This window comes from Lycium barbarum, chromosome 11, assembly GCF_019175385.1.
Source record: "Lycium barbarum isolate Lr01 chromosome 11, ASM1917538v2, whole genome shotgun sequence".
NCBI lineage: Eukaryota > Viridiplantae > Streptophyta > Magnoliopsida > Solanales > Solanaceae > Lycium > Lycium barbarum.
Window position 1 is genome coordinate 106,302,247 of NC_083347.1, and position 16,477 is coordinate 106,318,723.

The 16,477-nt window shown below is 33.7% G+C and overlaps 1 protein-coding gene across 1 annotated transcript; it reads right to left on the reverse strand.

Annotated features, from left to right (window-relative positions):
* Positions 1-325: 325 nt before the first annotated feature.
* Positions 326-14,861, reverse strand: LOC132620071 (LRR receptor-like serine/threonine-protein kinase FLS2). Its single transcript, XM_060334789.1, has 4 exons — positions 14,739-14,861; positions 12,908-12,982; positions 10,101-10,237; positions 326-2,621 (listed from the first exon to the last, which is right to left on the reverse strand). The coding sequence occupies exons 1-4, from the start codon at positions 14,859-14,861 to the stop codon at positions 326-328; spliced, it is 2,631 nt and encodes an 876-aa protein (XP_060190772.1).
* Between the last annotated feature and the right edge of the window lie 1,616 nt (positions 14,862-16,477).

The following is a 16,477-nucleotide window of genomic DNA, read 5'->3' on the forward strand; positions in this document are numbered from 1 at the left end:
AGAAGGTTCAAGTGGCGATCTTCTTTGTACAACCAACTATCAAGACTTCCATTGGACATATATTGCAAAACAAGGGCTCTTATATGGTTGCTAGAGCAAGTTGTGATCACCAAGACAAGATTTTTGTGTCGAACATTTCTCATGACTTCACATTCCGTAGCAAACCTATTGCATACTTTCTCTTTTTCCAGATCCAGCACCTTTATAGCCACAATAGTTCCGCTAGATAATGTGCCTTATACACAGAGCCAGAGCTTCCCACACCAATTAAATTTGATCTATCAAAATTATTTGTTGCTCGTTGAATCTGATGCTAAGAAATCAATTAATAAGTCCTGATCTCCGAAATATTTTCAACATCTTTGGACTTTCCTTTCTTCTTTCGTTTCATTATCCAAATTGAGACCAACAAGAATATTAGAAAGGATGAAATAACCACCGGAGTAACAATTTTTAGCAAAAGCACCTTAAACTTTGATTGTTGTCCAGGATTAGTGAGAGCACAAGCAGGAACCTCCAATATATGCATTCCATATAGACCTTTGTTCCCAAGAAATGATTGCATAGTGGAATTTGCAAACATGCTACCACTGGGTATTTCACCTTCTAAACTATTAAATGAGACATTGATGCTTTTAAGGTATGAGAGTTTTTCCAATGTCTTAGGAATAGTACCTGACAAGGTATTTAAAGACAAATCCAAGCTTATCAAGTTGGAAAAGGATAACGGAATTGGGCCTGAAAATGAATTGTTGGATAGGTCAAGACTCATCAAATTTTGGAGGTGGCCCAAATTGCTTGGTATCATCCCCAAAAAGTGGTTACCAGAAAGATATATTTCTAATATGGCCTTTAGTTCTCCAATATCCTCTGGAACCTCTCCCTCTATTGAATTTTGTGACATGTCTAGATTGACAAGACCACTCATCTTCCAAATGCTTAAAGGAAGCTTTGATGAAAATTTGTTAGAACTCAAAAAAATAAATTGTAGCATGCTAAGATTTCCTAAACATTCTGGAATTAATCCTGAGAGATCATTACCATCCAGAGTTAATTGAACCAAATTAGATAAATGGCATACCGCCTCTGGAATATGTCTTTGCAATTTATTGTTATTTAGATACAACCCTTGGAGTTGTTTAAGCTTACCAACCTCAGAAGGAATACTCCCTGTCAAGTTGTTTTCTTGAAAGCCTAGGTTAATTAGACCGCTCATGCTGCCTATACTTGTGGGGATGAGGCCGTTGATGTGTGTATTTTCTGTATGAAAGTATTCAATAGTAGATGAAAGATTCCCAATAGAATTGGGCAGAACGTCGTTCAATGGATTGGAACCCACTTCTAGATATCGCAACACCCTACAGTCCGCCAAAGAATTGAAGAATCGCAACTCATGCTCTCTGGGTTCATTGGTAAGTTGATTAGTATGTAGGAACAGTACTTGCAGCTCACGAAGATTTCCCAAATTAGTAGGAATAGTTCCTGTTATAAAGTTATCTTCTAGCCCCAGTGTCTCAAGTTTGGAAGCATTTGTTATGGACAATGGAATTTCCCTTTTGATCTGATTTGTCCCCAAAACAAGTTCCCTAAGGTTCGAAAGATGAAGACCAGTAGTGGCTGGAATTCTTCCCGAAAGGTTGTTGAAAGCAAAACCAATCATTTCCAAAGAAGAAATATTGAAAATAACCTTTGGAATTTGCCCATTAAGTTTATTTAGGGCAAAGTTAATTTGCCTCAACTTTGACAGCTTCCCCAATTCTGGAGGAATTGGCCCCTCCAAGCGATTGCTTTCACAATAAAGATTTCTCAGAGTGGAAATATTGCCCAATGAAGTAGGAATAGTCCCTGTTATTGGATTATGACCAATATAAAACTCCTCAAGCTTGGATAAACAATCAATATTTTTGGGTATTTCTCCAATTATGTTGTTGAAAGAAATGGACAAAACATTGAGCTCTGTGAGTTGGCATATGTTGGTAGGAATGCTACCAGAAATTTGGTTGTTATATATATTTAGAAACTTCAGATTTGACAAAATATATCCTTCATCAAGCAAGAGAGGACCAGAAAGACTATTGATTCCCAGAGATACGACAAGTAGCGACCAGATATTAAACAATATTGCAGGAATGGAACCTGTTATTTGATTGTTGTACAAGGACAACTTTGTAAGTTGCCTCAGATTACCGATCGCCTTTGGAATGTTGCCACTGACTCTATTATGAGACAAATTGAAATACAACAACTTTGTGGCATTTCCAACAGAATGAGGGATTATACCCATAAGGCTATTGTTACATAGATTTAAGATTCTATGTTCCGGTACATACCATGGCCCTTTCCACATTTCACCACTGAGTTTATTATAAGACAATGAAATCTTTTGAACTCTTTGGTGTTGAAATAGAGTTGTCGAAATACTTCCTTCTAGCTGATTGTTCTGAATATCAATCACTCGCAAGCGAGGCAAGTGGCCAATGCCACAAGGGATGTCGCCATGGAAGAAGTTGTTCTCCAGATTGAGCTCTCTGAGAAAGGACAAATTGGCCAAAGAGGGGGAGATTGTGCCTTGAAGTTGCAAATTAGGAAGAGCCAAGGCCACAACTCTTTGCCTTTTTGTACTGCAAGTGACACCAAACCAAGAGCAAAAAGACATATTCTTGGTCCAGTTCTTGGCCAGAAAATGACTAGGACTTGTAATAAAATTGTGGAAAGCTAGTAGAGCTTGTAGGTCTGTTTCATTTGAGGAAGCAGAGGATAAACAAAATGAGAAATATTGGACTAGAAAGAGATGTATCAATAGTAAAACGTATTTCTCCATGTTGTTACTATGCAATGGAAACACAATGCTTTGAAGAGATTTATATGAAACTTGATCTGAATAGTTTCCAAAGTTACTTCATTATATAGGCAGAGAAATGGAAAAGGATATATGTTCTATCATTAGGGCAGCCCGGTTCAGTAAAAGGTTAGTTGATTGATGGTGTAATTAAATGAGGAGGAAAGTATATTGGAAAAGAAAATGAATGTCCACCTGACTTCATTGAATTACTTCACAAAAAGAAGAAAAGCTATCGTCTTTGTATTAGAAGAAAAATTGTACCCCCTAAGTTCCAATTTGTATGACATTGTTGGACTCGTCTAAACACGAAATTTAAGCATGTGATAACAAATGTAGGACTATAAAATTTTCTCTTTAAAGGTAAAATTTATTGTTTAAAGTTACATTATTTCTTTAGTATACAATAAAAAAAACATCTACTCCCTCCGTCCCAGATTATGTAGCACCGTTTGGCTTGGCACAAAGTTTAAGAAACAAATAAAGACTTTTGAAATTTGTGTGGTTGGGTAAAACAGGAAATTAAAAGTTTAATGTTTCTAATTATAGAAAAGTGACATTCTTTTTTAGACAAACTAAAAAAACGAAAAATTGTCACATAAATTGAGAGAGAGGAAAGGATATTGTTTTTGCAAGTACTACTAATAAAGTTAAATGGTTGTGATTTTAACGACCTTTTATGTAGTGTATTACACATTGAGGAATACAATTAAAGGTGTCAACCGGTTCATTGTAACCGGTTTTAACCCGTAACTGGACCGGTTAACCGGATATTAGTTTACCGGTCCGGTTCCAAATTTTTTTTAACCGGAACCGGACCGGTTAAACCGGTTAAAATTACAAAAAAAAAAAAAAAGGAAAGAGCCGTTGGGCCTCGGTAATGGACCGTTGGCAACGGTCCATTTGCAAAAATGGTCGTTGCCAAACGGTCATTTTCTTAATTTTTGGCCCCCAAATTTTTTTTTAACACTTTAACCCCTCCCCCACCCCTATATAAACCCTTCTTCATTTTCATTTCAATTCACTCTTCTTCATCTTTCTCTCAATTATAGTTACTTTGCAATAATTAGCCACAAAGTCTTATTATAGTTTCAACTTTCAATTATTAATTTTGCAATTATAATATTGTTGGTGGAGTTGGTGATTTTGCAACAATCCGAAGTAGCTTTGGTGGATTTGCAATTCTAGCCGCCTTCGCTTTGTTGGAAATTAATCCGGCAATTTGGTACCTTCGTTCCAACTCTATCTTTAATTTTCGCAATTTAATTCTAGCAATTTATTTTTCGAAATTTAATTTACGCAATTTAATTCTAGCAATTTAATTTGTTGTAATTTATTTGATTGTGATTTATTTGATTGTGATTTAAATTATTTCTATTTAATAATGTCAAAGAGATTAAGACGTGGTGCCGGTAATAGTAGTCGTACTGTTAGGGGTGCGCTTAATGAGGAAACATTTGTGGAAGAAACACCTAATTTAGGTATTGATGTTGGTGGAAATAATCCACTTTTAGGTCACGAGGCAATGCAACAACATTTTACCGACACTTTTAATGAAGACTTAGATGATGATGATGATGAAACACAACCCCCCGAAAATCCCATAGGAGATACAGGTCCTGCACAATCACATACACAAGACAAACCGCCTAGAACTCGTAAGCCAACAGCTAAAGTTTGGAAATTTATGACTAAGGATAGGGAAAACCAATCAGTTACATGTACCCTATGTGGACAAGTATTTAGTTTTAAGCAAGGAACTGGTAAGGATGGTGGAACGGGTACACTAAATGCTCATATGAGAACCAAACATATGGATGTTTGGGGAGAGCAAACGGGTTCAAATGTAGGGGGGATTCAAATGACGATAGACCCACGAACCGGTAGAAATTTTAAGTATGACAAGAAAAAAGAACGCGTAGAAATAGCTAAAATGGTAGCTTATGATTGTTTACCATTTTCCTTTCCCTCGGGTTTGGGGTTTGTTACTTACATTCAACGTTGTTATAACCCGTTATTTGAGGGTATTCCTAGAAGTACTTGTAGAGCCGATGTTATAGATTTGTTTAAATAATATAGATTTTATTTGCGCCATGTATTTAATTCTTTAAATTGTAATGTTTGTCTTACCGCTGATTTGGGTCTTAGTATTAACCATTTAGATTTTTTTGCTATTACATGTCATTGGGTTGATGACAACTGGGTTATGCAAAAAAGAATTATAGCTTTTTTATACGACGAAGGAAAAGGTCGTCACGATGGAAAATTTTTAGCCGATTCAATGTCTACTATAATGAGATTTTTTAACATTTATAGAAAAACACTTTGTATTGCTTTAGATAATGCTTCTATAATACAAAGGCAATTGGTCTTTTAAAAAGAGAAATAAACCCTCCTCTAAGAAATATTTTTCATGTAAGATGTAGTTGTCACATTTTAAATTTAATTGTTAAAGATGGTCTTATGCATTTTGATGATTCTGTTCAAAAAGTTAGAAATGCTGTTGCGTTTCTTTTTTGTAATGCTAATAGGGGAAGAATTAGAGATTTTAAGAATGCTTGTGTGGAAAATAACCTTAGACCTAGGAAAATTCAAGTAGAAATTGAGACTAGGTGGAACTACACTTACATTATGCTACAACAAGCAATGAGTATAGGATTCCCATACAACAAGTTCACAACAAATATAATATTGATAGTGAGGATTGGTTAACTTTTAGGCATTGAGAAGATGTTAAAGAATGTATTGAACTCTTAGAAATTTTTTATAATGCAACTCTTGCTTTTTCTAGACAATTCTATCCCACGGTAACCGGAATTTTAGCCTACTTAGCGGAAATAGCTAGAGTTTTACAAGAGTATAAATATAAACCCGATTATCAAGTGGCTATTTTTGAAATGATAATCAAATTTAAGAAGTATTTTTTTCCCATCCCAACTTTATTTATATTGGGTTCCCTTTTAAATCCTTGTTTAAAAGTGTCTTATACTAAAAATTTGGTTAGTCAAATTTATACATTTTTAGAAATTGAAGAGGGAGTTCAACCATCTTTAGCTGAAGCCGATCTCGCTATTGATGATGAGTTTAGAAAAGTTTTTACTCATTATTCTAGTTTGGAAGAACGTGCTACACCCGTTGCTCCACGCCCTACTACTTCTCAGAGTAGCAAAAAGGGCTTGTCAGGTTTAAAAGTTTTACATTCACAGCCAACTTCTTCTTCTACTGCAAACTTTGATGAATTTAACTTTTATTTGATGCAGCCAAATGTGGATATCAAGGATGACTTGGACGTCTTAGCATGGTGGAAGAAGTACAAGGCAAGCTATCCGGTACTTTCAAGAATGGCTCGAGATATCCTTACGGTTCAAGTATCAACCGTGGCTTCGGAGAGCGCATTTAGCCAAGGAAGACAACAAATTGGAGACCATAGACATTCATTATCCGGCTTTAGCTTGCAAGTACTAGTGTGCATTCGAGATTGGATTAGATCGGAGCGACGCAACCAAAACTCAGAAGCGGAGCAAGGCGAAGAGGAAGAAATTGAAGATTTGATAGCTAGTGGACCGGACCAAATGGAAGACTTTGAAGATATTTCCATGACCGAATATGATGTGGGGGAAATTAACGAAATGGTTCAAAATTGGTGATTTTATTATTCTACTATTTTTGTATAACTCATGTATTATTTGCAAGTTAAAAAAAAATACAACTTGCAAATAAATGTTATCCAAGAATGAATAAAATATATGGCTCATTGAGCTTTCTTCTATTTTTACTTTTATTAAGTTAGGAATATAAGTATAGGTAAGTATATATAGTATATAGTACATATATACAAGTATATATAGTATATATAGTATATAAGTAAGTGTATATAGTATATAAGTAAGTATATATAGTATATAGTATATAAGTAAGTGTATATAGTATATAAGTAAGTATATATAGTATATAGTACATATATATAAGTATATATAGTATATATACTATATATATTAAGTTATACACATATATAAGTATATATAGTATATATATTATATATTATATAAATATATATAGTATATATATTAAGTATATATTGTATATATAGTAGATATGTATATATAGTATATATATTAAGTTATACCTATATATATATATATATATATATATATATATATATATATATATATATATTAAGCTATACCTATATATAGTATATAGTACATATATAAGTATATGTAAGTTATACATATATATGTGTACGAAAAACACTATTCTGTATTGCTGACTTGCTATTAGGCTGTTAGTCAGTAAATATTTAAACTTTAATTATAAAGTTGTATAACATATGTAAATATACCTACAATATACAAATAAATATTATAATATATATATATATAATACAAAAAAACAAAAAACAAAAAAATATTTTAACCAATCCAAACCGGACCGGTTCCGGTTTGGACTTTAAAACCGGTTAACCGGAACCGGTTAGGCGGTTCCGGTTTTGGAACCGGAACCGGCCGGTTTCCTAACCGGTTCCCGGTCTGGTTCCGGTTGGAACCGGTTGACAGGCCTAAATACAATGGCCAACTTTATAAAGACAAGATGGCGGGTCAGTCAACTTGCACTATGAAAAAAGAAAGAAAATTCCTATTTGGTTAGGAAAAAAGAACATGTCCAATTGACTTGCCCGTAGACTCAATTTGGGTTTATCCACAAAATAGAAGAAAAGTGGGTCAATTTTCCACATATAATATGCCTTCTTCACCTAACCAGCATACACACAATCAGTTAAAAAAAAAAAAGAGGGGGGGGGGGGGGGGGTGCATCCTGCGACAGCAGGGTCCGGGGAAAGGTCACACCCCAAAGGGTGTGATGTAGACAATCTACACAAATGAATGCATTAGTAGCTACCTGCATGATTCGAACCTATGACCTGTAGGTCACACTAAAACAACTTTACCGTTACTCCAATCAATAATTAATAGAATATCTTGATTACCATGATATGCCTTCTTGCTTTACTCTTGTATTTATCAAACTTATTTCTGAAAACTCTTTTCTTAAGCCAAGCGTCTATTGAAAACAACCTATCAATCTCACACAAGGTATAGGGGTAAGGTCTGCGTACATTTACCCTCCCTAGACCCCACTTGTGGGATCACACTGGGTATATATTGTTGTTGTTGTTATAATATGCCTTCTTCTTTACCTTAATCTATGGAACAAACTTGCATTGCTTCCATAAAAGAAGACCTTTAGGAAAAGCATGTTGCATATTGACCCCTTTTACCAATCACAACCCAACATGCATTTATAATCTACAACAGTATCGGAAAGCAGCTAGATGTGTAAACAATAATGTAAACTTCAATAGCACCTACCAACCAAAATAGATGATTTCACCCATTTTGTACTACTACAACAACCATGACGTCTTAATCTCAAATTAGCTGGGGGCCAATTATATAATAATCACTATCTGTGTCACTCAATTTAGAAATGTCTCAATCCAATATTCAATAACTTTTTTTAAAAAAAATATTCAATAGCATTGCTTCTTTTAAAACAATAATTTTTTCATAGTTGTGTTACACAGTGGATCTCTTAACTCAGGACATTTATGTTGGTTTCACTTGCAAATATATACTTATTTTCCATGGTACAACTAACGAATGTCTGAGTGATAATTGATGGGCCCATGTCACTGACACTTTCTAACTCCCTACTAAGATCTCCACCCTTACGTCAATTAAAGCTCGCCCCCTTCCCCCACCCCCTTTACCTCTAAGCCCCTTGCTCCACTCATTTTTGTATTTTTACTCAGACCTTGCCGAACTTGGAACGACATAGATCAAAGGTTGTTCATTAGTCTTACTGGTCAATCAAATACTGAAACAAGGGAATGAATCTCTAATTCAAGGGAGTTAGATATATATTATAAAATTTTGCCATGAGAGGAATGGAAAGACTTGTCCTTAATCTTATTAATAATACTCTATGATCATCAATCAGTTATTAATCTTACTAGCAACATTTGTTTGATTTTGTAAAAAGGTGTAGGTATTGTAGATGTGACGAGTTTTTGTTTGGTTTACAGTTTCTAAGTTAAAGAATTCAGATATCAACCAAAGAGACGAGTAAAGAAGGAATTACTAGAGAACACCATCACAAGTAAAATATAAAAGCATATTCCACATATAAAAGAATGCATAGCAACAGTACTATAACTAAAAAAAAAAGCACCTTGTTGAGAACTTTTGAGATGGATAAATTGTTAGAACGTGTCTTATAAAATGAGAGCAAATAAGAAACAATACTAAAAGATGAAAGCAGTAGAAATAGAGAGACAAGATATGAGAGTTTTCTAATTTCTTCCAAGTATATCCAAATGTGTATAACATGATTTTTAATACCTCTATTTTATAGGCATGCATTGAGGAACACCACACCATGAATATGTAAATTAACGATTGAGATCACATGAAAGGCTATGCGGTGTGAGAGTTAAAACCATAATGGTGACTGGTGAGAAATAGTGAGGGCTAACTATAAATCATGAAGAAGAATGTGAAGAATGATGTGAGGACATCCATCGTAGTTCCATTATTTCATAACGCATACAGATTTGTTTTGATTATAACAATCAGATTGTTCTCTTTTAATTAATTCAACCATATTTTATTACACCACGAGAGTAGTCTATTATGCTTTTAAAAACCAGAAAAGGGTCAGATTTGCCCTTATATTCTCACAAGTGAGAGATATTTTTCATTTGTTATATTTTTTGAATATATTTGCCATATCATCTAACTTTATGACCACATTTGTCATTGCACTAAAAAAAAGCCATTTTTATCCTTACTCCTTTACATCCTCATGTCCACCTTAATTTTCCTATATGGCGCCTACGTGGTTTCTTTTCAATTAATCTACTCACCCATTTAAACTATTTTAACCCGTCAGCCAGTCGACCGAATCTACTGACTCACCAAAAAATTAAAACCCAACTATTTTTCTTCTCTTTTCATCATCATCATCATCATCTTCCTCTTCTTTTCTCTTTTAAATACCCACCCAAAAGCACAGACAATAGACATGTCATTTGCATATGAAACGAGTGCATGATAGGTACATATCTATTTACCAAGACAAGCAGCACGCGTTTAGACTCCACCGGAAAACAACATAAGAACAGCTCTATAGGATAAACTATGTGAGACCAATCCAAGTAAATTGCTGAAACACAAAACAACAAGTCTTCTTTTAGACTTACAGGATTTGACTACTTATAGCAAGCATTGTAAGGGACTCGGGAAACGGGATGGGAGAATCTGTTGCACTTACAAGATTGCTCAGGACAGAATTAAGAAGAAGAAATATAGCATTTACAGAATGCACTAATCCAATTAGCTGCCATGCCAACAAAAGTGAATTAGAATAAGAATTTGAGTAAATAAACTGCAAGAACAAGCTTCGATTGGGTAGAGAAAGTGAAAAGAAGAGGAAAAGATGAAAAGAAAAGCAAATGGTTCGGGTCTTAATTTTTAAGTGGGTTGGTGGGTCCGCGCGCTTTGCACGGTTATAAACGTCATTAGTAAATTTATACTAGTTGACAACAACAACAACAACAACAACAACAACAACAACAAACCCAGTATATCCCACTATGTGGGGTCTGGGGAGGGTAGAGTGTACGCAGACCTAACCCCCACCTTGAAAGGTAGGGCGGTTGTTTCCGAAAGACCCTCGGCCTTTCTTGTAAATATATTCAAGATAGAATAGATTAAATTTTTCAGTGTCTTCATATGATAATTAATTTTACATGTTCAATTAAATTATACTTGCAAATTTTGAAAACTACATAAAAAGTAATATAAATCACAGTGATTAACAAATTAAACAATTTAAAAGACATAAAAAATGATTAACCACTTAAACAATTTAAAAGACATAAAAAATGAAGTTTAAGTAGCGGAAGTCATTAATTAATTGTGAGCTTGCTTGCAACATCGTGGATATTATTATGTTAAGAAACGGGAAGAATGGCCAACGGTTATACAGTAAGATGAAAGGGTATAATAAGAGGTGTAATTAACAGAATTAAGAGACTGACTTTTAGATTTTTGAATATATAGCAAATTAATTTTTAAAATGGGGGAAAGTTGTAAAAAAGAAATAAATGGTCTTCAAGTTCATGGATGTCGCGTCACCTTTTATATGTCATAGTTATTTCAAATATGCACCATCTTCTTGTACACTTTCTTCTTGGTATAAATCACTTCATAATTTCGCTTTACCAGAAGAATTACTTATTTTCTCAAATTTCTCTTTCGGTTCTTCAACAGAAATAAACATGCTAAGTTAGCTACGTACTTTCCAAAAGTTTGAATCCCTTGGATCTGTTACCCTCAAACACCTAATATCAGATTGTGTTACTTTTATGTGACCCAAATATTAAAGGGAAAAGCAAACATAAAAATATGTTGTTATAGTTTAAGAAACCATACCTTGATTGTTACTGTGGTTTGTTGGCTTGATATTAAGAGCGATTTCTTGGCATCAAACCTCCATATGATAAAACGTCATGAACGATATATATTTGTTTTGAATCTATTTAAATAGAAAAACACCACGTCTATTAGACAATGATATTGCTCCAATACAAATAAAAATAACAATAAAAGAAGAATGCTAGAAGATATAGAAATTAACTTGCCTCTGAACATACTCCATCCCTTTGGGTGACCAGTTTCATTGTCAAGATATCAATGAAAGAGGAGATGTACATTTTCTCGTTATGGCAACGCCGGATAAAAACCGATATTTACTTTTGAGTATGAAATTGTTGAATAACACAAATGATATATGGATATATTATTTGACGTTTAAACTTCTAAGGATTGTTGTAAAATTACATACATTTAATAGGGAAGGGGAAAAAGCTGGATTAGTATTAGACTATTTAATTTGGTACGGTTATAGAGGAAGATGAAAATGTACAAGTATGTAAGAGGTGTAATTAAGAGAATTAAGAGATGGCTTTTAGATTTTAAAATATATAGCAAATAAATAATGAGGGAAAACTCCAAAAAAAAAAAGAGAAAAAAAAATAATTTTCAAAATCATATAGAGATGTCACATCACCTTATCTATGCCTAACTTTATATTATATATAGATTAAATCAAAGAATTAATTATTGGGAATATCAGTAGTCATATAGGATTCTCAGCTAGTAAGGTCCGCGACCAATATAAGTGTTTTTAAACTATCTAGTAACTTTGGATGTAGGGCTATGATGCTTCAGTCATAATAGCATAACACAAGGGAACACAACAGAAAAAGATCATCCAGATAATCAATCATTAGCTGGAGATAGGGCTGGGCATAAATACCGAAAATCAAAAAATCGGATCGAACCAAACCGAACTTCTAGAAACTGAAACCGAACCGAACTAGTTTGGTTCGATGCTTGGTGTTCACCTTCAAAAAACCGAAACCGAAATAGACGAACCGAACTTTGATAAAACCGAACCGACAAACCGAAATTTAAATCGAAATTTATACATTACCCAAAAAAATTAAAATAGTCCAGACCCATTAAGTTTAAGCCCAAAAAAAACTCAATTGTAATAAGCTCTCTTTTGCTTTTGTATCCCTAATTTTCCACTTTAGTTGAGAAAATCAAATATCCTTAACAAATAAAGGTGACTAGGATGTGTCTTTAGGATTAATGTATGTCCTTTATGTGTTTTCTTAATTATTCTTACTGTATGTATATAACACCTAGTAATCCTATATTATGGTTATGGTTTTCTGTTCTTGTGTATCCTGTTTGTTTGATTTTAATTAGTTAGTTTTATGTTTTGTTGCTTTTGAGAATATGAATTACTGTAAATGGAATCACTTCTAATATCATATCAAAAAAACCGAATTGGAAAAACCGAAACCGAACCGAACCAAACTTCAAAAAATCGAAATCGAAAGAACCGAACTAGTTGGGTTCGGTGTTCGGTGTCCACCTTCAAAAAATCGAAACCGAAATAGCCAAACCGAAGTTTGATAAAACCGAACCGAAGAACCGAACGCCCACCCCTGACTGGAGATGGATTTGACACTGTTATCAAAGCAAAAGCAGCCATTGATGCAATCCCAAGCTGCAAAAATAAAGTTTCTTGTGCTGATATTCTTGCCAAAGCAACTCGAGACGTTATTCAACTGGTTTGTACTACATACCATTCTTTGCAACGCTTTGTCCATTTTCATTGCTAATTTGTTGCTAAATTGCTCATAATTAGCAGAATTGTTTGATAATTAGTCGCTAAATAGGATTAACAACTAAATTTGCTGTTTAGTTACAGAAATTGCCCGTCGCTAATTCCTAATTTTTTTAGTAATGCTTTTTTATTTTTTGAAAATAACTAAAAGTTCATGTCAGCTTGCTCAGAATTCGTAATAATTAAAATCAACTTATATGTGCTGATAATGTAAAATATTTTTTTTATGACTAATGTATTTTAACTGATTATATTATAATATGTCACTTATTGTTTTTTTAGGCTATCAAATAAGAAGTACTACAACTATATGCAATTACCTATTAGGCACCACCACGCAGAAGTTTTTGTTTCGAAAATACAAATAATTTAGATATTTAGCGGTCAGATGAAAATGATTGCACACCTGCTGGTAAAATATATACTTAAAAGATAAAGTATTATGTATAACAAAAATATGTATTCTTCGATTATTATTTAGTGGACAGATATACAGTGCAAAAATTCCCCCCAAAACAATATGAAAGTAATAATTTTGTACAATGCAGTCTGGTGGACCAAGGTATGCACTGGAATTGGGAAGGCTAGATGGATTCACATCAAAAGCTTCAAATGTGGAAGGCAAGCTCCCTGAGCCTACTTTCAATTTGGATCAATTAAATACCATGTTTGCCTCTCATGGTCTAAATCAAGCTAACATGATCGCCCTCTCAGGTAATTCTCTACTACTTCTAATACTCACTTTTTATTTTATTTTACGCGATTAGAGGCGGAGCCAGAATTTGAAGCTTATGGAGTTCGTTCTAGTTTTTTAAAGTTATATATTGGGTTCTAAACTAATAATTTGTATACGTTTAAGTGGACATAAAATTTAATAAAACTTGAGAGACTTTGAGCCAAGGTAGAGTTAAGGTCTTAGTACACTCTACCTTCCTGAAACTCTATTTGTGGGATTACAAAGGATATGTTGTTGTGGTTATTGTTGTTATCTTAAACATGTGATGGTATTCGGAGATTGAGAGTAATTTTTGTCAATCGTAAACATGTTGTTGTAATGTTAAACATGATATATTATTTATGTGATTATAAGAACATGGAGTATACTGAAAAATTAATAGTTAAAAAGAATTTCTAAATATAAAACTGTGGATGATTTCTGTAAATGAAATAGATGAAATGACAATAGCATTCCAAATCATCCAATTAATTATCCATCCATTATTTAATCCAGCTGTTAAGAACGTGAGTATTGGTCTCTTATTCCACACGTTAGACATCTCTTTCTTGTACAATCATTCAGTCAACTACAAAGTTTATTACTCCTTCTAAGGTCCGAAAATATTATTTAAAAGAATAAACAATGTAAAAAGACAAAAGTCATAGATAGCCTCCTAAACTTTGTCACATTTTTCTCATGGCCATCTAAACTTAGACTTGTTCCGATTGAATATCATCAGTGTTCAAAAAGTATACCTATTGAATACTTTTTGCTGACATGACAGAAGAAGTGTTCTTCAATCTCTTGAAGCGCGTAAAACAAGTACAAAATAATTTTTTTCCAACTTATACACCTAAATATCTATAATCTAAATAATTAAAAAAAATAACTTAAAAAAATAAAAAAGAGAATTTGTACGTCAGCCTTCCTCCTTATCTTCTCCATCTGATTCTCCTCAATCTCTTTTTCGGCCTTCCTCCTTATCTTCTCCATCTGATTCTCCTCAATCTCTTTTTCGGCCTTCCTCCTCATCTTCTCCATCTGATTCTCCTCAATCTCTTTTCCATCTTTATCTCTCTATCAGGCATTCTTCCTCCTCGTCTTCCTCCGTCATTTTTTTTATTCAACTTGTAGCCGGAAAAAATGGAGATCTACTACCGCCACCTTTGCCACACCACTGTCTTTCTCTCTCCCTCCCTCTCTTCTACCAAAAAAATTATATTCAAAATAAAAAAAAAATCAGATTTAAAAGAAAAACAAAATCATCTAAAAAAGAAAAGAAATAAATTGGCTTTAGATTTTTATTTTTTCAGAGAGGGTTCGTTTTGGGTTTTGTGGGATATTTAAAGGTGGTGTTTGGACGGAAAAACAGGGCGGTGAGGTGGTTGGGTCATTGAGGGGTCTGTTTTGTGGAGGAGATGAAGGTGGCGATGGGGTGGTGTGAACGTCGGTGGTGTGACGGAGGTGGTAACGGGGTGGTTTAATGGCGGTTTATGGTGGAGAAAAAATGGTGGTTTTATTTTTGTGAAAAGAGGAAGAAGATAAAGATGGAGATGGTGGTGGAGAAAGAATGGGTAATGACGGGTGGAGGAAAGTAATGGGTGTTTTTTTCGGTGGTTGGCGGTGGTCAGACGGAGGTGGTGGCGGCTGGCTAGGGAGGGGGGGGGGGGGGGGAAGGAGATGAAAATTTGGGGAGGAAGTATAATTTATTTTTTAATTATTATGATGGACCTCACCGCCACGTGTCAAGTTTTCATTTGACAAAGTTGTCACGTCATGGAGAGTGTAATACACTCTCTTAGTTTTGCTGATTATTGTGAAAAAGGTACCCAATGGGATCGAATTTGGACTGGTTTAGGTACCCCAGAGAAAAATGTGGTAAAGTTTAGGGGCTATCTATGACTTTTGCCGTGTAAAAATGTGTTTTTTAACTTAAAACACACGCAAAACGGATTTGATGACCATACATGAAATTAATCCTCAAATGATCACTCAACTTAAGCAAATCTCCTAGTAAAGTTATTTATCTTTTTTTCATCCTCATATGGTCATTGAAGTTTATGCATTGCCTTATAAAGTAACGGGGGCTAAAAGTCACTTTAAAAATAAAAGAAAAAGGGTCAAAGTAATCCCTTAAGTTTGGACCGTGAGTTAAAAAACTCTTTATTTTTAAACATAAAACACAAACAACCTTTTAATGATACAAAATAGTACAATTTTAGTAAAATTCTAACTATGGAATTAAAAGCAATGAAAAACACAAAAAAATATGACTGATAACCTTAGGAATGAAAAAAGAACTTTTTCATTTTATCACTACTAAAAAGATAATATAAAATAACCTATATGTACTCTATTGGCTTGGAAACTCAGGAGTTCAATAATATAAATAATTTTCTTATTTATTCATTTTATGAGTAGTCTTTATTTTGATAAAATAGCTTAAATTAGTGATATTTTTTTCTACGATTGAAATTATTGCTAGAAAATTCATAACTAATAAGGAAGATGATGAATTCCTTCAAACAAACAAAAAACTAGGTCCTAGTAGGGGAAAAAATACATATGTAAAGATTAATCATAAAGGTTTTCCATAAAGAAAAAACCATAGATACATATTGAAGAACATCATCATAATAATATAAATTATTCGATAT

Excerpts from the sequence above, each read along its gene's own strand:
- LOC132620071 (XM_060334789.1), bottom strand. The coding sequence starts at position 14,861 with ATGGAGAAGATGAGGAGGAAGGCCGAAAAAGAGATTGAGGAGAATCAG. Across the intron at positions 10,238-12,907 it reads CAGTCAGGGGTGGGCGTTCG|CTAATTGGATTAGTGCATTC; the intron begins GTTCTTCGGTTC and ends TTGGCATGGCAG. Across the intron at positions 2,622-10,100 it reads GCTATAAGTAGTCAAATCCT|TACAAAAAGGCAAAGAGTTG; the intron begins GTAAGTCTAAAA and ends TGTCACTTGCAG.